General features: G+C 35.5%; 1 protein-coding gene across 1 annotated transcript in view; it reads right to left on the bottom strand.

Annotated features, from left to right (window-relative positions):
- Positions 1-1,394: 1,394 nt before the first annotated feature.
- Positions 1,395-24,595, bottom strand: part of LOC138714865 (proton channel OtopLc-like) — a 38,237-nt gene continuing 15,036 nt past the window's right edge. Inside the window, exons 2-9 of the mRNA XM_069847084.1 lie at positions 22,640-22,765; positions 22,397-22,511; positions 20,856-20,979; positions 12,214-12,291; positions 8,157-8,320; positions 6,039-6,186; positions 3,912-4,318; positions 1,395-2,202 (exon numbers count right to left, since the gene is read on the bottom strand). Coding sequence (XP_069703185.1) covers positions 1,633-2,202; positions 3,912-4,318; positions 6,039-6,186; positions 8,157-8,320; positions 12,214-12,291; positions 20,856-20,979; positions 22,397-22,511; positions 22,640-22,765 — 1,732 coding nt within the window. The 3' untranslated portion in view covers positions 1,395-1,632. The remainder of the gene's footprint in view (positions 2,203-3,911; positions 4,319-6,038; positions 6,187-8,156; positions 8,321-12,213; positions 12,292-20,855; positions 20,980-22,396; positions 22,512-22,639; positions 22,766-24,595) is intronic.

Below are 24,595 nucleotides of genomic sequence, written 5' to 3'. Positions count from 1 at the left end.
AATTGCAGTGGTAAGTTTCAAATGTATAATTATTACTATATTGAACGTCTCTAAAAATAATATGTTAAAAGCCTAAAGCAGTAAAATCAATATGTCACTTAAGCGGTAAGAAGAGGGAAATTATTATGTGTGTTAGGTTGGGAATACTGAATGTGGAATTTTATACTTACCGCGGATTGGTTTTGTGCGGAAACCAAGCAAATATGCACGATCTCGCACAATAGTAATATGCGTTACAAGAGCGGTATGTTGATGTTTTCATGTTCGAGGAAAAGATTGAAAAAGCGAAACGTAATTGAGCTTTTTTAATTTCCGAAAACATGAAAACAAACATACCGCTCGTGTATCGTACATTATTTTGTGCGAAGATCGTTTATTACATGCCTGAAAGAGGAATTTCTAATTAGTTGCAATGAAATCTCCATCTTGGTTTCTGTTCAATGACGGCAATTTTGGAAAACAAAAATATCTATCTTCAACATTGTTGCTTTAAAATGTTTTCTGTGTTTACTATACTCCAGCAGGCCGTGATATACGTCTGTCTTTTTTTTCCCCCAGTCTATAAATGCGAACTTAAAACAAACGGTAAGGTTATGTAATGATTTATTTTTCATTTTAATATTTTAACAATATTATTTATATAACATATTGCAGTAATAACATCGGCATCTGGAATCTTGTTGATTTTTTCACGGCTTCCTTAATGTTACTTGCATCACGAATGCAATAACTTTAGTGGAGTTGTAGAGTTTACTTAATTTTTGCAAATATTTAAAAACAATAATTAACAGTGCAATTTAGATGAAATTGCAGTGGTAAGTTTCCAATTTATAATTATTACTATGTTAAACGTCTCTGAAAATAATATGTTAAAAGCCTAAAGCAGTAAAATGAATATGTCTCTTAAGCGGTAAGAAGAGGGAAATTGTTATGTGTATTACGTTGGGAATACTGAATGTGGTATTTCACACTTACCGCGTATTGGTTTTGTGCGGAAACCAAGCAAATACGCACGATCTCGCACAAACATCTTTTCCTCAGAAGTAATAATTTTGACTTAATGTGTTTTGCTTGTAAACCGATTATATATTCAAATTTCTGTACTTATACTTAGTCCTGATTTGTGCGTAATTTAAACCATTCCTCTTCCTCTTCAGTTACGTAGAATCCAGGGTTTTAGTGTATATTGTATTCTTCTGCACAGCTGTTTGGTGTTACAGCAATAATCTTTACTATTCTTGTTGATGCGCAATTGTTCGATATACGTATGTTTTTGTTGTAGAGCGGATTGTTGTTTTTTACAGCTATGCGCATACAGATATACTGCATTCTTTTCACCGAGTTCTTGGATGTTCTGGAAATAAACCTACAGTATAGTCTTGTTACTGAAAGACTTTGTAGCGATGCAAGTAATATATTGTTTTATTCTTAATGCACAATTCTTCGACATTACAGCAATGATAGCCTATATTTGTGTTCCTATTCTTTGTTATAATGAACGTCCATACATACTATGTTCTTGTACCTTTTCGACGTTACAGCGATACACCCATAGGCCTACTATATTCAGTTCTCTGCTCAGTTTTATGTTGTAGCAGTACAACTATACTTTATCACGTGATGCAGGTCGAACTATGAATCTTCTTCCGATTTCGTCTTGTACACATGCTTCCATATCTCGTACAAACATACTGATGACTGGAAACGGTAGCATACTACAAGTGGCATGGACGTGTGTGTGATTATTGTCCATGCCCACTCCCCGTAGAACTCTACTTGAAGGGGATAGAACTCGGGGCGGTTGTTTTTGAGCCTGTTGACTACCCACATGGCGAAGTTGGTAATCAAGAGAAATGTTATGAGCTGTTTTCCCGGCTTCCTGGCCATCTGCTCCTTGGTGTTGCAACGTCTCTTCCAGGCGTCTAGCACTAGTATAGTCTGGGCCATGCTCTGCACCAGAGCGGACATCAGAGTCACAATGCGCATTGTGGACCAGCGGGGGCCCTCATCGAGCGAGAAATACGCAGCGACCATCTGGAACAGGATGAACAGGAACAGACCTCCCTGCGTCACGAATAGCAGGATGTGTTCCAGTTCCAGTCGCCTGCCACCTCTGATCAGTCCCACGTTGCGGACTGAGATGATGCACGCCACTGCTGCGACGGTTGCAGAGGCGTAAAGAACTGTCTCCCATATGTTAACCTGAAATAAAATTACATTAAATAGGTACAATTTATTCCTGGTGTCAGTATAAGACACAGCAAAAAATATCGATCGTCCAGTTCAAAAGTGCGACAACTCTAAAATGGCCATTTTTTAGTTATTTATACTACTGAAAGCCCCTTTCGGAGCTCTTTCCGATTCAGTATTGAAATAAGTCATATTTACAACCAAAAAGAAAAAAAAAATAAACTGTTTTAGAAATAATTATAACTATGGACTTTACTAATTCATTATTAGTACATTTCGAAATGTATTAATAATGAACTGGAAGATTGTGATAAACTCGTCCTGAATACCGACTCATTTCTAATTGTCGTGGTTATGAACCAGAACTCTGTTGCTTTCTAAGTGATTTATTTGAAACTTTCAACTGAAGCTATCTCAAAACTTGTTTTTTTGAGTTGTCGCACTTTTGAACCATACGATCGATATATATATATATATATATATATATATATGTTGTAGGGAATGTAGTTTTGAAATTATCACTTTATGTAGGCAGGACAGAACTGTGAATTCATCTTTTCAGTACATAGTAGCAGATTTAATATAGTGATATTTTCAACATTTCTGAACATTTTATTTATGCCCTTAAAAATCCATTGCAAGGTAGTGGGCCCTTTTACCCATAGTATAGTGAAGAAGTCATAGAATCTACAGAAAAGTTTCTGGGCAAAGTTTTTAAATGGATTTCAATCTGTAACGCAACTGTCATCATTAAGGGAGGAGATGGGAGAAAATTCTAACTTCTGCAATTTTTTAACTAGAGACTTCATTTTTGCACTTTTTGGAATAGGCTACGTGTATAGTTATACTACAAAATTCCATTCGTCACATAAGTACAGTAGAATCCTTATTATCCGGACTATAGGGGCCGAGGGCAATCCGGATAAGCATGGATTTATTCCTTTGAAGCTTTTCAATAAAATGGACGGTTTTCTTACAAATTAAATAAAATGGTTAACACGTATCTTTATTTCCTGTCATTAGGAAGTCTGGCAACCCTGCAGCAGTGACTAAAGGGTGGAATGCTGCTATTCAGATCTGACTTCGTGCATTCGTAGGTGAGCCTGCGATGCGCTGTTGCCAAACTACGTAGACTTTTAGACTAATTTTCTAATTAACCATGCACTTAATTATAAAACTCATACCAGTTTTATTTATTTTATCGTATTATATTGGTCACTATAATCTGCAGAGTTACACCACTTACACCCTGCTTATTACATGCCTTTTATTAATTACTACTCTTATAGACCCTTAGGGTGCTATGCATAGACATTTCGCTAGCCCTCACTACGAGCGTGCTAAACTAGCCCTTGCTATCGAGTGATTACTTGTACAGGATTCATATCATATCATGTCGCTGACACTGGTTTATGAATACGAAAAACGTTAGTTCGCTGATCATCCACCGGAAGTCCGCACTAAGTATGTCTATGAATATGGCCCATACTGTCCATTTGTAAACCGAAACAAATATAAAGCGTTCAAACCAACACAAGTGCAGTTCAATTCCTGTTATTGAGTGACGTATTCTAAGTGTCATTGTATCCCTGATACAGAGCAGTACTTTTCCCTAAATGGAGAGTTACATCTACAGCGAATTTCCTGAAAAAGAAACTCGTAATCTCTGTAGAAGAACCATGGAACATTTAGGACACCAATATTGTACCATTGAGCGTTACCTGCAACACAGCCTCGTCGACAAATTCGGGACGTCGTACCAGCTCGAAGAACAAAATAAGGCTAACGATGGAGAGCACCAATACCAATATGCCAGCGAAAAGGCCCTTATGAGCGTTGGTGCAGTCCACCGAGAACTGGCTAACGGAGCGTGAGTAGATAATATTGACGCCACTCTGGCGAGCGTCAGGCGTGATTGGAGTGGTCTGATGAGTTCTGGACGCGTCGGAGCAGGCATTGAGCCACATGACGCCCAGGATGACGGCGCACAGCAGGCTGTACTCCACCGTGCACGGGAACAAGAAGCGGCTCGCACTCCGGACGAGAGGCGCCATGATGTCAGACTGCCAACAATCGGGAGAGATGTCTGGCACGTAGGCTCGCGCCACGTCCCCTGTCTCATTTATCACTGAGGAGAAATGAACAATAGACGATATACTGACTCTGAAATCGGCAAAGTTACTTAACTAACTACATGCAAGTTTTGTCTTCATTATATAGCCGCGTTGCCAAATCTACCGATTTTTGGGGTGCAATGCGTTTGCGCCAGATTTTTTTGTTTATTTGCAATTGAAAAGTACGGTCATATTTAAGGGTACTAATGGGTTTGCGCCAACGACAGTTTTGGGTAAGAATTTTTATTTTTCTTAAGTTGGTAGAGCACGAAATCTACTAGTGCACGATACCCAGGTGGCGTGTTTTGTTTTAGTAGTACCATTGAGTGGGAGGACGTAAACATTGTGAGGGAGACTAGTGATTAGTGAAGGTTGTCATGGAGGTAGTCCAAAGCTGCAGCAATAGATGATAGGACTTATTTGTAAGAGATGGTTTTAATTTTCGCAGCAAGGCGTACACATATGTAGATGGACGTATACGTTGGCGTTGTACAGTGAAGAATTGTCCTGCCAAAATAATACTCTTAAACAGTGAAAAGAAAATTTTAGGCGGCCATAATCACCAAAGTAATGAAAGAGATCTCGTACGGCAAAAAATACGTGCGTCGTGTAAAGGAAAGCGACTAGTGACTTAAGTGAAAAACCAGGCATCATAATAATCTACGACATTCAATGAGAATCCAGAGTCTTGTGCTAGTGTACTGCATTTCACTGACGTTAAACTATTACGAGAAACAATCTACGGAGAACCACGTCACCATATGACGAAACTACCAACAACCTTACTTGAAGTTCACGAAGCTGTAACTGAATTGCAACCAATGTCCTCCACTAACGAAGATTTTGTATCGTATCGTAACATCTTAAATATTTTTTTTGTACCAACCTATGAACAAAAAAGTTGCATATTACGTTTGAATCACTGGCGCAAACGCAATACGGATAAACAGCAACCCATTTGGCGCAATTACAAGTGGCGCAATCATGGTGGCCCGGATTTTTGTGTAGACCTACCGAAATCTCAGTCCACCGCTGCCTACTTCCTGTTGCTCAACAATGCAAGTATTAGATGTATTACATTAACAGAATACCCTGAAGGCTGTTAGAAATTAGACACGATAAAGAATTGGAAGATTGAGAATGAGATAGTCCAAAACCACACTAAAAAAAATGTATCTTTGCCCGAGTTCATTTCTTACATACATGAGGAAGCTACTAGTAAAATATTATAAAAATTACTCAACAAATTATATAAGTATACGTCGAAGAAATTATGATACCGCACCTAATAGCATTGAACTCAAAATCTTTAACACCCTCTCCAGTAAAATTTTGTCTTTGTGGCTTAGGACTATACCATTCTCACCCCTTCAATTGTTTAGCGCAGCCTTAGGCAAAAAGGAGAAGTGAAAGGAAGTAAAGAAACCCCCACCCATGTCCTTTTCGCTTACACCGCCTTAGAAACAAACGCACAGTAAGACACTGTGCATCAGTGGTGGATTTTATACGACCAGCGAGACTCGAAAGTTCGTTAAAGCTACGATGCCTGCCTTATACAACCGTCACTGAGCAATGCTTACCTTCCTGTCTACTCGTACCGACCAAAACATTACTGTCTCAGCCGGGGAAGATGGAGTGGGAGTTAAGGGGTAGTCTGCAGTGACTCGATTGAGTTATTAGCGCCCAGACCCTGACCAGCGTGAAACGCCGATCTGCAGCTAAGTAGAGACTTACCGACGGATATCACCGTGGAATTGAGGACCTTCATCATGTCGTACTTGGTCTCCTCCACTACCACGTAGAGCCACTCGCACACGTTTGTGGCGATCATGTGCATGAGGCCGAAGCGCGCCAGTTCTCGGTAGCTATACTCGTCCAGCAGCTGCAACACAAGAGTAGATTCAAATGTGGAGATTAATGACCGTTTATCGAAGAATGGCTTGATTTATACTTTCTAATTTGAAGAGTATACTACTTCCAAATAGCGACAAATTGCGACAAGTTGCTATCAGCGACTGAATCACATTCATTCAGAACCCGGGTAGCAAACATGTCCAACACCAAACGCTGTCTAAGCCAGAACCATCTTTCACCTCTGGTCAGAATATCAATATTTTCCCCATTATGCCCTCAGAGTTGATCGGGCCATATTTCATAAAGAATCACCATATAACTAATTGGCTAATCTCTAATTGAGAAAACTCATCCTGCCTGTGGTTTTTCGTGGTTTTCCTAAACAGTGAAGAAACTGCTTCTATAGACTACTATCAATTAAATAATGTAGTTCAGTATCTTAACTTCTTGAAATTGTTTCTGGTTCATCTAAATATAATTAATATTATATAATCCAAGATCTTGCTAGTATTTTTTTATATATTTCATTTCTTATTACTATAATATCTACAGTATATCATCTGCTCGAACGGTAACCTGCAAAGCTCGATTATACAAAATGTGCGGAATATTACTTGTAACTTTATTATTTTTAGTTTCACTATAAAGTGTTAGAGATAAATGATGTTGGAAATACATCGAGTTGTATTATACTAATATTAAAAACATATTCAGGTACATTGGTTGTAATAAAACATATTTCTAAAATGATACTCTATACATTAATTTTTTAAAATTATATTCGGAAGAGTCCGCCGGGTTAGCTGTGTGGTAGCATGTCTGCCTCTAGACTAGCCGGCCGGGATTCGATTCCCGGCAGGGTCAGAAATTTTCATGTAAAATTTCTACCTCGGGACTAGGAGAGATGTCGGTGCGCAACTTCTAATCACCAAATTTTGCACCAATATGCCTGGGTTAAATCTCAAATCTCTCGGCAGTGCATATGAAGAGAAGGCATATGTCACTGTTGATTCGTCCGTCGGACAGGGACGTTAAACCTGGTGGCCCCCTTGGTGCTATTCAACAGGCACCGGCACCGGGTTTCCCCTTCTCCCTTCCTCATCTTCATCATCATCACTCATTCCAGACACTACACTTACACGAACACTTACACATACACTCACCCTAGTACACGACATAACTCTCCACAGATACACATAATGTACAATGTGGCCCGCCGAAATGGTGTACAACTATAAAATGGGTCACAGTCCTGCCATCTATCCGCAATGTGCGGAACCCGAATCACGTAAAGTGAAGAACATACATACATACATACATACATACATACATACATACATACATACATACATACATATATGTATTCAGAAGATTGACACATTTAAACACAATGTTGCCTCATCTGAAAATGTGATATGCCTCATAGGATTTAGGTTTTGATTTTTGTTCTAAATTAATCGCTTTGCAGACGAAGAGACGTAAATCCAAAAAATCGATTTTAGAGGTAGGACGCCGGTTTTGAATACGTTCGTATGTAGTTTACATACGGAAGTATTCAAGACGGGCGTATCTCTGGAATCGATTTTTTTACTTACGTCTCTTCGTACGAATTAAGAAGAACTCATTTTTTTTTGTCAAAATCGTCTCCACTTATATCCTGCAATAGCTGAATTTTGTATGACTACTATTTCTCTGATTTCAAAACTTTCTCGCTCTTGGAAGAATAGTGGAAGACTGATAACAATTACAAGGCGAGAAAATGTCCGCATAAATCTACTAATCCAGACAGGTTGATATTTCTGTTTTTTCGGTAAGACGTGGGAAGGGCTTGCATTAAATAAGTACTACTTACGGTTTGGACGTTCTATTTCAGGAGAATAATCTTCGACCATGAATTTGAATCCACGAATCTCAATTTTAATTTGCAAGCTGTTGTAATTTATTATACGCTCAAATGTAAAAATAAAAATATACAAAATAATGCGAAAAGGGACTTGCCTTACTGTTGTCGGAGAATATGAAAATCATTTGCATGATGATGAAAGCAGCCTGAGCCAGGGGAGTTACAGCCACCAGAAAGTCATTGCATTTGTCCGTGTTCTTCAGTTCGAAGTACATTCCGAAGTGGAGAACTGCATGGATCATGGCCCCCACTCCGAACCCTGCACATACACTCATTCTAGTAGCTGTCGAGTAAATGCAAGTTACATTGTTCTGTACTGTTAGTTATTATTTTAATATCGGGAGATACGGCGACAGATTTCCAAAATTATTTATGCCTCTTCATTGAGACAGCGAACATTATTGTCTTACATTCCAAGGGAATTATGTTAAAAAGTAATGTTATTTTCTATGTGATTGACAAGAAATATTGTACACCTCCGTATGTTAATGTTACTTCACAGCTTTATGTAAATATTGTGTATCAGCATTAGCAGCCGGGTTAGTACGATGTGTGTGACAAAGCGGTAATAAGATTAGATTAAGTGATTCTACTAATGTATAATTTTAATAGCTGGTTGAGTGGAAGAGAAGGCCTTAAGGCCTGAACTCTGCCAGCTAAAATAAATCATTATTATTATTATTATTATTATTATTATTATTATTATTATTATTATTATTATTATTATTATTAAGGGAAGGCAGAGGTGAATATTTCAAAATCCACAAAATTTATTCGTTTTGTTTGAAATTGATCATGGATACTAAGTATGTTATTAGCAGGGAAAGGATTTATATGTAAATACATATTTACTTATAAAGCTAATATAATTTATATTTTGCATTATCTTTATGTTTCACAATGTGTAGGGTTGAAAAATCCTACTTTTATTTTCCATATTTTTCCATATTTTAGAGTTTAGTACATATTTTCGTTAATTTCCATATATTTTCCATATTTCATATAAAACAGTCCATATTATATTAGGTTTAACAATAAAACAAAACAAAATTCCATTAACTTTTAAAAATACATTTCAACAATAGAGATTTAAACACATGTTCAGTAATCCCTTTAACATCAGAGTTATTTGAAAATTAGCAGTCCTATCAACAATGGGAAAGTAAGTTACAAAACTGTATTAATTTAATTTAAAATTTTTAACAGACTTCAGTTGTGCAGCTCAACAGTTAAATGCCAGTCAGAGTACACATAGGTTCAGTTTTGTAAATCATACTATAAAGACGGTAAATATGCCAAAAGTACGTCATTCAGTCAATTTAAAATCAAAACTAACAAGTTACATTTCAGAATTTAAAGAAGATGGTTTATCAACTGACAATAAAATATTATTTTGTAATTTGTGTCAGTGTGCAGTATCATCTACACAAAAGTTCCTGGTGCAACAACACATTACAACTAGTAAACATCAGGCCAACAAACAACTAAATTCCAAGCAGAGACAATTGTTTTTAACACAACCAACAACATCGAATGTAAGATCTGAGTTTAACATCGACCTGTGCCGTTCTCTCATCTCTGCTGATATTCCTCTCTACAAACTAAAGAATAAGGTCTTCAGGGAATTCCTTGAAAAATATACTCAACATACAATCCCGGATGAGTCAACACTTAGGAAGACGTATGCTCCATCCATCTACGATGAGACAATACAGAAGATAAGAGATGAAATTAAAGATAGTTCAATTTGGGTTTCCATTGATGAGACTCCCGACAAAGAAGGTAGACTTGTTGGTAATGTAGTTATCGGTTTGTTAAGTGAACAATATTCTGAACGAATTCTTTTACATTGTGATGTTCTAGAAAAGTGCAATAACAAAACTATAGTTAAACTGTTCAACGAAGCTATGGGTATCCTGTGGCCAAAGGGTATTATGTACGATAATGTGTTATTCTTTATTAGCGATGCTGCCCCTTATATGGTCAAAGCTGGACAAGCATTATCTGTTGTATATCCTAAATTGACTCATTTTACTTGTGTGGCGCATGCATTTCATCGTGTGGCAGAAGTGGTCAGAGACAATTTCCCTAAAGTAGATTTGTTGATTTCATCAGTGAAAAAAGTATTTCTCAAAGCTCCCAGTAGAGTTAACGTGTTGAAAGAAATGTACCCTGAAATTCCATTGCCACCAAAGCCAATTTTAACTAGATGGGGTACATGGCTAGAAGCAGTTGAATATTATGCCGAACATATAGACTCTATTAACAATGTTCTCCTTGCATTGGACTCTGAAGATGCAGTCTCAATTGATACTGCGAAAACAGTTACCTGTGACATAAGTGTGAAGAATGACTTAGCTCACATTCAGCATACATTTTCATGCATCATAAAAACGCTCAAAAGTCTCCAAAATAGGCACCTTTCACTATCTGAAAGTTTTGAAATTATAAATAGTAAGTTACTGTGGAACAACTGAATCGTGGTAGAGGTAAAGTTGCAGATGCAGTAAGAGCTAAGGTGGACACTGTACTTTCAAAAAACCCTGGATATGAAGAACTACAAAAGGTTGTTGCTGTGATGAGTGGTGAATCAACAGTGAAGATTAACTTGGACTTATCCCCAGCAGACATTGTGAAATTGAATTATGTACCAGTTACTTCTTGTGACGTCGAACGCTCTTTTAGTCAGTATAAATCTATCCTCAGAGACAATAGAAGAAGATTCACTTTTCAGCACTTGAAAGAAATGTTTGTAACCTATTGTTATGGTAACAGACAATAAAAATTGTGTTTTGTTGAAACTACATTGGAAGATAAGGTACGTCCATTATATTTTTTGTTTAGTTTGATTAAAATGTACCAATATTTAACGTACATAGTCATTTTTTTATAATTTTAAGTCCATATTTAATTCCATATTTTGGTAAAAATCCATATTTAATTCCATATTTTGGTAAAAATAACTACATATATATTTACATATTTCATATATTTTTAGTCCATATAAATCCGTTCCCTGGTTATTAGTAATGAACATACCAAGTTTCAACTTTCTAAGTACAATAGTTCTGTAATTATTAATAATTTTATAAAACTTTATATCGTTTGATATAAAATGCTCCATGCACCACCATATTGTAAGAAATTTTCAATATTTATTTTTATTTATATGTTCATAGGAGGTATATAAATAATGATAAGTATTAGTTTATTATGGGAATAATATAGTAATACAGTTATCTTGGTTTTAATTTCATACTTTTAAGGGCACGAAATCAAAAACTAACGTCGGAATATCAAAATAACGATAATAAAAATGGAAAAAACCAAATTTTCATTTTTTTCTTCAGTTTTGTTCGAAAATTTCATCTCTGTCTCCCCTTAAACAAATTAAGGGGAGAACAAAGTGATTTAAGAGTGTGACGGTCATGTCTTATTAAATTTTGCGTCAGACAACAAGAGAACATAATAAAGAAGAACCAAGAATTGCAATGGTTTCATTGATTTGGAGGAGGGATATGATAATATCACTTGAGAATTATTGTAGTCGGCAATGAGGAATATATCTATACACTATAAACGGATTCATATTTAGAAAATATACACAAATACGAAAACAAAAGTGAAAATTCAGCCTAAATTAACAGAAGAATTTCTTGTAAATAAAGACCTTAAATAGGGATGTGGCCTGTCACCGACCCTCTTCAACATTTACCTATAGGCCTACCAGTCTCTCATTGAATGTTAGAAAAATAACCTTCAATGAGTATTCAATAGATCAGAATATATAACTTTCTTACTTACTGCAAGAATTTGTGTAACTTTTGTTAACTGTTGGGCCAACCACTGATAATTTATTCTACAGGACAATATTTGGCTAATATTAGTAAATGTCGGATGACAAAGTGATAAGCATAGATTACTGCATAATTTTACCTCGTTAAGCTATTACCAGAAAAAGACTTAAGTGCAGGTTAGATTACTTTATATACTATTTTACATTTATTTTATCTGACTAACTTTAGTAGCTGTCTGATGGTTGAATATATTTTTCAATTTTTATCTCTTTCTTTCGCCCATAATAAAGATTAAGGGATGAAAACTTTACCAAACTGAAAAATGAAAAAGCGAATGAATTATTTTCCCACCTACCAGCAACGCCCATTCTCAAGTAGAAGCTGCCATACTGAATCTGTTGCTCAGGATTCGTTCCCGCGCCTGTCATTCGTTCTGAAACATACAGAATTTGGCTCCAATATCTGGACATTTGATAGAACAGAAACATAATATATTAAATTACATTGTGATTCGAGTCTGTATTTTCTTTCAGATATATTACATGTTCATTTTATTTTATATTTTGTGTTCAATTTAAATACCTTTTACACAAAATTTTCAAGATGAATGTAAAATGGACGTACTCACGCACGTATATTGTTCGGTTGTGGCTCTCAAGTTGCGTCCCTTCGGCTTTCTTAATCTTCCTGCATTGTTCGGGTTGTGTAATTGAGGACCGTTTTTGCAAAACTTGCTAACTGCAAAATTTGCAAAATTGAGATTTTGATGGATTCGTTAACATAAGGCAGGCCTCTACATGATGGTCAAAGCTTCTTAGAAAAATTGGGTTATTTCTCTTCATTGTAGTGTGTCAAAGTGTGATCGTTTTTTCAAAACTTGCTTTCTCCTATAAGTAAGACATACAGCAAAACTTGCTTACTATAGTGTTTTATCTCTCCTGTAAAATTTAGTTTTTTTTCAGTTAGCAAGTTTTGCAGAAACGGTCCTCAAGTTTGGATTTAACCGATTCCTTTTGAGCTTTTCTTACATCTGACATGTATTTCTTATATTTCGACTTTGAATTTAGCTATAAATATTTCGACATTTCGATTTTAGCCACTTATTTCTTTTTTCGAGATTCTCACTTATATATTTTCACTATCCGTTTAGGAATTGCACGAGTAGTGATGTGCATTCAATAACCTCTCCTACTCAAAACACACCTCACCTTTCAGTGATGCAATCTGTTTGTAACTAACGAGGCTCTGGGGACCAAGTCACAGCGATATAACTGTTCCATAAAAAATGGTGGAAATGTCATTTCAGCACGCTGACCTGCCGTGGTGTGCATAAGCGTCCCCTAAGTGGTGGAGACGGGATATGGTCCATGGAGTTGTCTGACAATCCTCCCTTCTAGGTCATATGGATGCGCTAACCAACGGCAGGTGTGGTCATTCAAACAGTTTGGTAATTGTGTGTAGGTGATATGACCGCCATACCATAAAGATATGGTGTCTACATTAAAACGGTTGAACCTTTTGCTACGCCACTTTCCTATAGTGGAGAGCAAGAGAAATGGCTTCATTGCCAAGTACTCAGTATTGGTTAACAACAACAGCTGCTGTCATTTTAAATGCTTATGATTGAGCTTTTATGGTTACAAGAGAAAAATTCTCTCCGACGCCTGAGATCAAACCCGTGTTCTTGGTTCTACGTACCAAGCGCTGTAACCTCTGAGCTATGCCGAAGTTCAACCCACATCCCCGGATCGAATCTCCCTCCTCTAGTGTTTTTCCCTTTGTGGCCTTACTCCATGTTCGACATACATGTTGACATTATGTTAAGTCAACTACCATTATACAAGGAGCGCACTCAATTGAGTGACTTGGTAGCCGTGATTCCACACACTGTTGGGCGAAAAATCTACGTAAAGATTAATTTTTGGTCCTACAGAATTGATTTGTTATGGTAAAAATAGGTTATCAGAGGAGAAAGATTCGCTCCAGCACCGGGAATCGAAGCCTGGTCCTTGGTTCTACGTACCAAGCGTTCTAACCACTGAGCTACCCCGAAGTTCAATCCAGAGCACCAAAAATTAATCGTTATGTAGATTTTTATGGTTAGATCTCGTTCAGACGAATCATCCTACCGCGCTGCAGTCTGGAGATATACTGACTTGAGCGGTATGAGAAGTAACAAATATACTCGTATGGTTTATTGCCCTGTAATTCATTTAGTTCCTTCGTGTTATATTTTCTCACATTTTTCTTGAGGTCTGACCACGTTTATTGGCTCGATATGTGTGTTTGCTCCTAGTGAATTGTATTCAGTGTCCACATCCATTGGTTTACACATACCCACGGTAGAGGTGCTCTCCGAGTTGTGCCACGTCAGCTATCTTCCTCTGTCTACAAGCCCTGCATTGTTCGGATTGCGTCATTTTGCGCTTAATCTATTCCTTGTGAGCCCCTCTTTCATAAGATATGCGTTTCTTGTATTTTGACTTGGACTTCAGTCACTTTTTTTTCTTCGGAATTCTTATTTATAACCTTTTATTATCTGTTTAGATACATATTATATAGTGTTTTGTGGTTAGATCTCGTTCAGACGAATCGTTTGTGACCCATATCACTATCCTACCTCGTTGCGGTCTGGAGATATAATTTACTGATTTGAAGAAGTGTGATTCACAGCGAAAGAATCAAACATGGCTGGCGCTTCCCTAGTTCCTTTCTCATGCGCATGACTTTGAACTACACTCTATACCAGATGTCTTTGGAGCAGACCATAACAAGAGTCTCGATGCATCTCATGTTATCGCTGCGTTCCCATTGGTTGGCGAGTCATTACTTAGCTGAGAGCGTTGTAGACACTAGCGCGTGCATATCCTGGTTACGAGACTGTATTCAGAGACGCGTCCACTACTACAGTTCTATTGCTCTAGCATCTGTGCGGTGTATGAGCAGACGACAGCAGTACAACTAGTGACTGATGCCAGAAGGTATGTTCAAAGACACATTACTTTAATTTTCACTTTTCGTTATATGAACGTAGTCAGTCACTTAATTCATACACAGACATTTAGTATCGTGTGAACCGCGCTCTCTTGCATTTCGTTCCGTTGTTTATATCTGCTCCAAATACATCTGGTATAGAGTGTAGCTGTTGTTGGGTGCTTCTATCCTTTGATTATCGAAGTCAATTTTCACATTTTGCTTATAGGTTTTAATTTTATGAGATATTGAAATGAGCGAAATTTCTATTTTTTACATTTTTCAAGCCATGTCCTTGAATTGTTGTACACGAAATCACGGTGTGATAGGTAATGATGTGGTGAAGTTTCATTTTTGCGAGTCAAATAGTTTGAGTTATGAACAAAAATATTTTTAAAAATTTACATATTTCAAAATTAAATGTGTCGCTCAATTTTTCAGTAAAAGTGTGGATTTTTTTTTGCAAGACCAGCGACATATTTAGAAAAATATCACTCATTAGTTTTCCTATATCTTTACTATAAAACGGGAAAACATTTTTTATAACCACTATCTAAAAATAAAAAAATTTCCATTGCCACTATAAATATTTCACTTTTTATTTCAACATAAAATCCATGCGTTATTTTGTTAACCACAGTGTATAGAACATGCAGTAAAAATTTCATGTTTGAAGCATCAAAATTGTAAGAGCCTTTACACTTCGAACCTGACGAAATGTACCGAAAAAGAAAGTGTGAGAAAATAGCTTGTAAAATTTGCATGGAAATAAAATTCAAGGGTGCAGCCATTTCTATATTGCGTAATTTTGACGCTTCTGAGCGCCACAGAGCGTTGAAACTTGCTTAACATATAAATAAGATATTGCTGATTCATTTTTCACAAGAAAATGAAAATGCGAATTTTGACTGAAAATGACCAAAATTTCACCTTTTTGATTTCACCCGTCACCACCGACCGATTTTAACCCTCAAATTGGCAAAACTTTATTTCTCACACTAGTTTATTAAACCATGTCAGACTGTGAAGAAAACAACTATTGCAATGTCCATATTTTATATGTTGTACAATACTATAGTACCTATTGTGAAATTTTAATTTTCCTACCATTTTTTTTTCTATTCTATTAAAATTATATAGAGAACTAGCCGTACCCGTGCGCTCCGCTGCACCTGTTAGACATAAATATAAAGTAATTACATAATTAAAATAGGACATTTGATCCAGGGAAGATTCGTGTTTGATAGAAGGATAAATCGTTTAATATGTTACTTAATTTAAATTGTATTTAAATAATTAAAATGCGATCATTTTGGCCCAGAGACCACTCATTTGGTGCAATGACAATTTCTTTAACATGTTTCTTAATTTTTATTACATGCATCCATACTTTAATGAAGACTGACATATCATTTAGAGTTAATGTGTATACTTTATTTTACTTGCTATATGTTTCCATTGAATTATGATAATAACTTAATTTTAACCCTTATTTTCTACGTATTCAGTAAATGGCGCTTGGGCCACTATGGTTCTGAACCCTTCAAATAACTTATACTATATTATATTATATTATATTATATATAAAATGTGTTGATAACGGATGTACACCGATAAGTAAGTTTTTAATTTGTTATGGGGGCTCTTGAATCTCAGGAGGAACAAATTTTATTTTACAACAGCGCAACATAATCTGCTTGGCTCATTACCCAATTTTTTTGCATTGCATTTAATGCATATGTATTTATGTATTTTAACACGATTCAATTGAGCATAGTTAAAATTTGGATTATAAAATAATGGAATGCTAAGCTAATATATTATTACTGCATACTAAATCAATACACTCTTGTGGTTCGTTAATTCTCTGAGCTAGACATTATTTTAAGAAATACAGGAAACGAATACACAGAATAGCCTATCAAGTTGTTTGTGCATAAGAAGCTATTTTAATCTTACCTGTCCTCACTTCACTCCGAAGTTACTGTAATAACATTATAGCATTATGTCCATCTAGAGAAACTACACTTTCAAATGGTGAAATAATAATTAATTACACAAATCAGTTAATTTAGCTTCCGATATTACTTCATACAAACACAGAAACATTCTCTGTAGGCTATGATTCATAGCTTTCGATTGTTGTTGACCAAGGCCCCTTATAGACGAATTCATTTGTTTATTTCATTACATCGCCTTAGATGGTAGTTATTTTAATTTTGAAACTCATCTCATTAAATATCAGTCCTATCAAAATTTTGCATAGAATAAAACTTATCGGAAGTGATTTTTAAAGAAATGCTTGTTATGTAACATTTTTCACAAAAATCAATAATAAGCGAGATATTTCGATTTATTTAATTCAGACCCCCTTATAAGCCCCCTTTTAAATAATGTATTTTGAATGCCATATAGCCTAGAATCTAAGTTAGAACGAACTTAATTTATATTCCAATTTTCATCGAAATCGGTTCAGCCATTATTGCGTGAAAAGGTAACAAACATGCAGACAGACAGACATACAAACAAAAATGTCAAAAAAGCGATTTTCGGATTCAGGGTGGTTAATTATATATATTAGGACCAATTATTTTTGGAAAATCGAAAATTACCAGAAAAAATTTTGGCTACAGATTTATTATTAGTATAGATTCCACGTTAAGAAAAAAACATTAGTTTTATGGTCCTTGCCTCATACATTGTACAAACTATGTGATAGATAGGCGTTTCTATGGCAACTGGTCATTTGTTGGAATACCCATTATATGCTCAATGCTATTTTCTTAACGTGAAATCCTCTACAGCAGCGTTTCTCAAACTTTTCTTTCTACGGAACCCTTTTAAAGCTAAAATAGAACTGTGGAACCTAGCGGAATATTAGTGATATATATATATATATATGTATGTGTGTATATATATATATATATATATATATATATATATATATATATATAAAATTACCAAATGTATTTTTACCACTAACATTACACATTTTTATTTTATTGGTCACATATTATACATATTTAAAAATGATAAATAATATTGTTGAACTATATTTGCTATTATTACAAAGATTAGTAATCCTGGCTTAGTTTTACCACTAACATTAAACATGTTTTTTGTCAGTAAATATATAACAAGTATAAATGAAATTAAGTCCACTTGCATTGTTAACACTATTTTGAAATTCACACTAAAATTCAGGTACTTATTTTTTTTTTCAGACAAAAAAAAAAACACCTATTTGAAATAGAGCAGAGGAACGAGTGTTTTTGTTGTTTACGCCTGCATATTTCTTTAATACCGGGTTTAATGTTGTAAAGCTAAAATATCATGTCCGGTTCTGCATCCAGTCTGTTTCGGTATTTAGTTTTGATAGACGTATACACTGAAAACCCAGTTTCACATAGGTAAGTACTTACAATAGGAAGTAGAATTGTGATAGCTTTCTTTGATAAAACTGAGTACTCTCTTCTCAGGCTGTGCCAAAAATCCACCACAGGGAGATTCTTAAACCGAGGTTGCAGGGATGAATCAGACGTCACTTCCAGTAATGCTTCATATCCTTCAGAAGCGAAGGAAGAAGGTTTTTTTCTTTGATATCAAATGGATTTTTGACTCACAAGTTTTGAGAATTGTTTCCAATTTCCCGTTCTGGAAAATACTGCTCTACAGTGTGGCCCATATTCTCCAAATGCTTTACAAATTGTTCATTGATTTCATCAAGTTCTTGGGAGAGTTTCTTCGTTCTCCTCACGGAAATCTTTCAAAGCAGGGAAGCTCTCAAATTCACGGCCGGCTAGAATTCTCATCCAGAGCTGCAATTTTTTCTTGAAAGCCCTGATTTTATTTTCTCCATTGAATATATTAGCACAAAAATTCTGCTAAATAGGCAAATCTCAAGAGCCATTGATCGTCACTCAAACGCTCGTCCAACGCGAAATGGTGATCAATGAAGAAAGCCATCACCTCAGCCTTAAGTTCGGAGAGTATACTTAAAGTTTTTCCACGAGAAACTTATCTCACTTCTGTATAGAGAAGCAGAGATTTATGAAGGTTTCCCATGTCGTTACAAATTATTTTGAAGAGTCTTGAATTTAGTTTTCTGGACTTGATAAAATTAACGATTTTTACTGCTTCATTAAGAACATTTTTGAGGGACACTGGAATTTTTTATATGGCCAAAGCTTGACGGTGCAAAATACAAGGACTGATTTTGCAATTTTTGCAACTGACTTTTTGCACGATACTTCACCAACTGTTTTCCCAACCATTGCCTTTGCACCATCCGTGCAGACATGAACATAATTGTCCCAGGGTATATGATTTTCTCCAAAGTACTCACTAACAAGTCTGAAAATTTCAGATCCTGTTGCATTAGCTGGCAGCGGTTTACGTATTAGCATATCTTCTTCAATAGCACCTTCATAATGTTAACAGACAAACACTAGTACAACTGCCAGATCTTCACTTGACTCGTCTATCTCTAGTGCAAATTGACATGATCTCAGCCGACGGTTTAATTCTTCCTTGACGTAAGCTGCCATATCTTGAATGCGACGAGCCACTGTGTCATTTGAAAGCGGCACGGAAGATAATTTTTTAGCTCCTTCTCATTGAGCATGCACTTAACCATGTCAATCGCGCAGGGTTTTATTAATTTTTCGGCTATTTTGTGGGACTCACCTGCCTGAGCCACTCTGTAGCTTACAATGCAAGATGCCTCTGTTGCTTTTTCATTTGTACTATAAGATTACTGAGCTAAGAACTTTTGTGAATTTAGTAACTCACGACGTTTTCTATAAAAGAAAGCAATATTCATGTCATGAAACTGAGTATGGTTTGTTTCAAAATGGCGACGTAATTTTGAAGGTGCCATCGAATTATTAGGTAAAATTCTTCCACATATTACACATTGAGGGCAATTTTTAGCATTCATGAAGTCCAAGACTAAGTAACTCTCATTATGTTTACGTCTTTTAATTACAGGTTCATGTTATGTTTTTGATATTGGCTCCTTCATATTTTCAGGTGACGAGAAGCTATTTTGTAAACCTGGTATTTCCATTTCGCCTTCATCAGACCCACATACTTGTTTAGGGATAGTTAAAGTTATAGTGGCACACTTGGATGTTGATTGTCTTAGTGATCCTGTTTTAAGCCACCGATCCATGATTCAGTGTCACTCTGTATTAAAAAGAGTAGAGTTAAGATCGGTATCACTCTGTATTAAAAATACGATGTCGTAGCGCGCAATAACCGGTCTTTCCCCCTATTTACACAATTCTGAAGAAGGGCTGACAAAACTCGCACAATTTTTCTTTAAACATTGGCCTTTTTCGAATATTATTAAATAAACGTTGAGACACAAAATTAATACGTAACTCACCTTGAACTTCAAAATAATGTTCTTTCTTCTCCAAAAAAATTTACTGTGCTTTCTTGAAGGAACGTCAAAACAACTCTGCGAAATATCCTTCACAGAACTTTCAATTAATTTCGTATACAATTTACACCTGTGCATTATTGTTGAAAAATGTGTTAGCTGCAGACACTTAAGTTATTTCAAGCGCACCTATTATTATTATTATTATTATTATTATTATTATTATTATTATTATTATTATTATTTCAACAATGTGCATTAATGATTAGATTGCCGTAAACGGTACCCATTGTTGTCTGATTATTGTCAATAGATTGGCTGAATAACAGTTATAGTTCTGTTCTTATTCTTTTTCATGTTTTTATAACATTATATTTTAGAGATTAAAAAGTAAATAATTTCACATAAGGAATTGTGCGGAACCCTTAAGAGTTGCTTACGGAACCCCGGGGTTCCGGGGAACACACTTTGAGAAACGCTGCTCTACAGCATATAACCTATTAACCTGTTATATCCTATAGGATACATTGCGAATTTAAGGGTTAAAGACGTGTCCACGTCAATAAAAGCAATTTTCTTGTTATTTGACCTTTTAACAGTTATGCAGCACAATGTTATTCACACTGTTTCTTACTCACTGTTGGACATTTCGAATGCTGATGTCTTCCTGCTGACGCTAAGCACCACCTCTTCTTTCATAACCCCCGCATACATGTAGCAGAGGAAGAGCAAGCTGCCCAAATACAGGTATAGGTAAAAGCCCTGCAATATTAAAATATAGTGAAAATGAGTAACGCAAAGATGACACATACTTTGTCATTATACGTTTAACGCGTTTTACAACAATTCATTGCCTTTATTTTCTTCAAATGTTATTCAGAAGGCAGTAAATTAGATCGTTCAATATGCACATAAATAAGATGAACTTTCTTTTTATGGATAACATACAAAATATATTGTGTATGTTCCCAGAAGTGAGGTATTTTAAGTCAGTTGATAAATTGTACTGTTTAAGTAAGCCTAACTACATGTTGGGACACTCTCATAACTGGTGTATTCTAGTGTGTCTAAAAATAGCTTTGAATTTTATGTTATAATGCTAACAAAAGCCTACTGTTTGGAGTAATTGGCATTTTGTGCAAAAATTCGTAACAACACAAAATTACTATTATTATTTTTAATGGGATCTCCTATATTTCATTACATACAATTGTTTCACTCTTCATCCTGATTCATATTAGGTCTATATAAACATGAATTACCAAAGCTTTGTATTCAGACCATTAACAAAAAAAAAAAAATTAAAATCCTGTGAACATGCGGCTGAAAGGATTGGATCTACGCAGGAAATCAGTTATCTTTTAGAGAATCGAGCCAAGATTTTTATTTTGAAATTATCTGTTTTACGTAGTACTAGCCTTAGGAATATTTATTATAATTTTTCCTAGAAAAAATAATGTAATGTAGTTTACTCTAAATTAACCTTTGATCTTAAGCTTTGTTTAATAGCATACAAATTTGACATTTCAGTTTTTTTTTTGTTTCGTGTTTTTACTGTAATTATTATAAACGTTCTTGTTTTGTGTCTACGTTTTTGTGTAATTTAACATTATTAATTAATTTCTTCGCTTCTGTCCTGAAATGTTGTATGTGTACAGTAGTGGGGGGGGGGGGAACCGGACCGATCCTTGTAGCTGATTTCAGAGTCACAGATTCAAATTTTGCTAGTCACAAAACACATCCATCTTGTATAATTAATTGTAACAAAGAAATTTATTGCATTTGTTCGATTCTTACCGTCTTGCCTCAGACTTACAGACGAAAAAACTTTGAGTTTTATTTTCATCTGGCATCAATATTACATTTCTACCTCTATTCGGCAAAGATAACTGCGTATTTTTACATTAAATAGCAGTAAATACCTCTGGCTTCACTATCCATATTGAAATTACCACAGTTTGACACAATACACAGCACAGGATTCTTTTGTATCAGCTACAAGTGTCGGTCCGTTTTTTTTGCCACTACTGTACATATTTCTGGTGGTGTGGAAGAGTACGCCTGTTGATCTTAACGCCACAACAACAACAACAACAACAACAACAATAATAATAATAATAATAATAATAATAATAATAATAATCAATCGTTAATATACTGTGAACCATTCTGTACTTACATCGTAAGTAGTGGCCGACGCTCCAGGAATGATGGCCGCCGTAACTGGTAGGGCCAGTCCCAACACCACGAGCAGCTTTCCGTAGAATGCTGATAGAATTACTGTTGTTGTTTCGCTGAAACAATAGAAGAGAGCTTTAGAGCGGAATTATATCTTTAATTATGTGTTGTGTAATAATAGATTTATGAAATAATAAAAATGTTATATTTCATATGAAAATATCTGTATTTTAGATGATAATACTCGGGATTATTGCTCCAACTCTTCCTTCTTCTGCAATCTGGTTGCCCTTGCTCGGGATCTTTCTCGCGTTTTTCAGGTTCTTCATGTAGAGTTGTAAGTCTAGTTTCCTTTATAGAAATGCAGGCTCTGTAAACAGAGGTGCTGATGTTAATAATTTAAACTTTATAGGTTGAGCGTATGAACAGAAACATGTTGAGGCTGGAACATATACATTCGGATATAAAATGTTTTTTTTTTTGTTTTATTTATATGTGTAAATTTATTTAATAAAATATATCTTACTTGCAAACATTCTCTTGGGGACAGATAAAAAAGTTATTTTTTTTCTTCCATCATGTTAACAATGTCGAAACAAGTGTTTATACAAATTTTGACCATTCGAACGCAATTGCGAGGGCCGTAAAAAATAAGTTTCCCTGAGACCATTTACAGAAAAAAACACAATTTCACTGATAAAATTTAGTGAAACAGATAAAACAACTGTTGAACTATTTTTCAACATATTCCCCACTGGAATTGAGACATTTATCATATCATGGGATCGACAGGGAGGTGCAGACGGCTGTCACACACTGGTTCCGATCCCAGGCTGCAGATTTCTACAACACAGGGATACAGAAGTTGATCCCATGGTATGACAAATGTCTTAATTCCGGCGGGAAATATATTAAAAATAGCTCAACAACTACTATATCTCTTTCAATAAATCTTTCCATAAATTGTTTTTTTTTTCTGTAAACGGCCCCAGGGGATCTTACTTTTTTTAAGGCCCTTGTAATTGCGCTCGAGTGGCCAAAATTTGTATAAGCACTTGTTTTGACATTATTCACATGGTGGAAGAAAAATTATTAAGTTTTTATCTGCCCCCATTAGAATGTTTATTAGACTCGTGTTATAGCACGTAGGCCTAAATGTTTGTTTTGGCGCGATCTGTACTTTCTACAGCTACACGCCTCCTGATCAAAACATGGCACTGTCAGGTAGAAAGATCTTTAGATTTATTTAGATTTATTTATTTATTTAACCTGGTAGAGATAAGGCCGTCAGGCCTTCTCTGCCCCTCTACCAGGGGATTACAACTATAACATGAACAATAAGATTACAATTAATATTAAATTTACAATTACAATTACAATAAAAATTAAAGTACGACAAGAATACCTGATTAATGAAAGCTAGACATTTTATCATAGAAGTTAAGAACAAAGAATATTTTTGTATTTACTAAATTACAAATTAAACCTACAATAACAAAATTCTATAGTGATGAAATTACCGGATATTGAGATATTTTGTGGTAGATTAAAAGAACTATTTACAAGAAACCATGTCTGAACGAGTCTCAATTACTGACCAAGTGCCTAGTAAGTTTGCGTTTGAATTGAATTTTATTTCGACAGTCCCTGATGCTAGCAGGTAACGAATTCCAGAGTCTTGGCAGGGCTATTGTGAAAGAGGATGAGTATGAGGAGGTGCGATGGGATGGTATTGTTAGTATTGTTTCATGGCGAGAGCGTGTGTTCAGATTGTGGTGGGAAGAAAGGTAAGTGAAGCGAGACGACAGGTACGAAGGAATAGAAGAGTTCAAGATTTCGAAGAGAAAGAGAAGTGAATGTAAATTTCTTTTCTTATCTAGTTTAAGCCAACCTATTGCTTCCAGGGATGGGGTAATATGATCATATTTACGAACATTGCTTACAAAACGTACACACAAATTATGAGCACGTTGAAGTTTCATTTTGTTGTCGCTGGAAAGGTCAGTCAGTAAAATGTCAGCATAGTCAAAATGGGGAAATACAAGGGTCTGCACAAGGGACTTTTTTAAGCAAGAGGGAAGATGAACATTTATCCTTTTTAGCACATGAATAATAGAATATACTTTTCTGCAGGTTTCTGTGATTTGCATGTCCCAGTTGAGATTATTATCCATGTGAATGCCAAGATTTTTTACCGAAG

Source organism: Periplaneta americana, chromosome 15 (assembly GCF_040183065.1).
Source record: "Periplaneta americana isolate PAMFEO1 chromosome 15, P.americana_PAMFEO1_priV1, whole genome shotgun sequence".
NCBI lineage: Eukaryota > Metazoa > Arthropoda > Insecta > Blattodea > Blattidae > Periplaneta > Periplaneta americana.
Note: the sequence above shows the minus strand (reverse complement) of the source record. Positions and strands in the feature narration are given on the sequence as shown.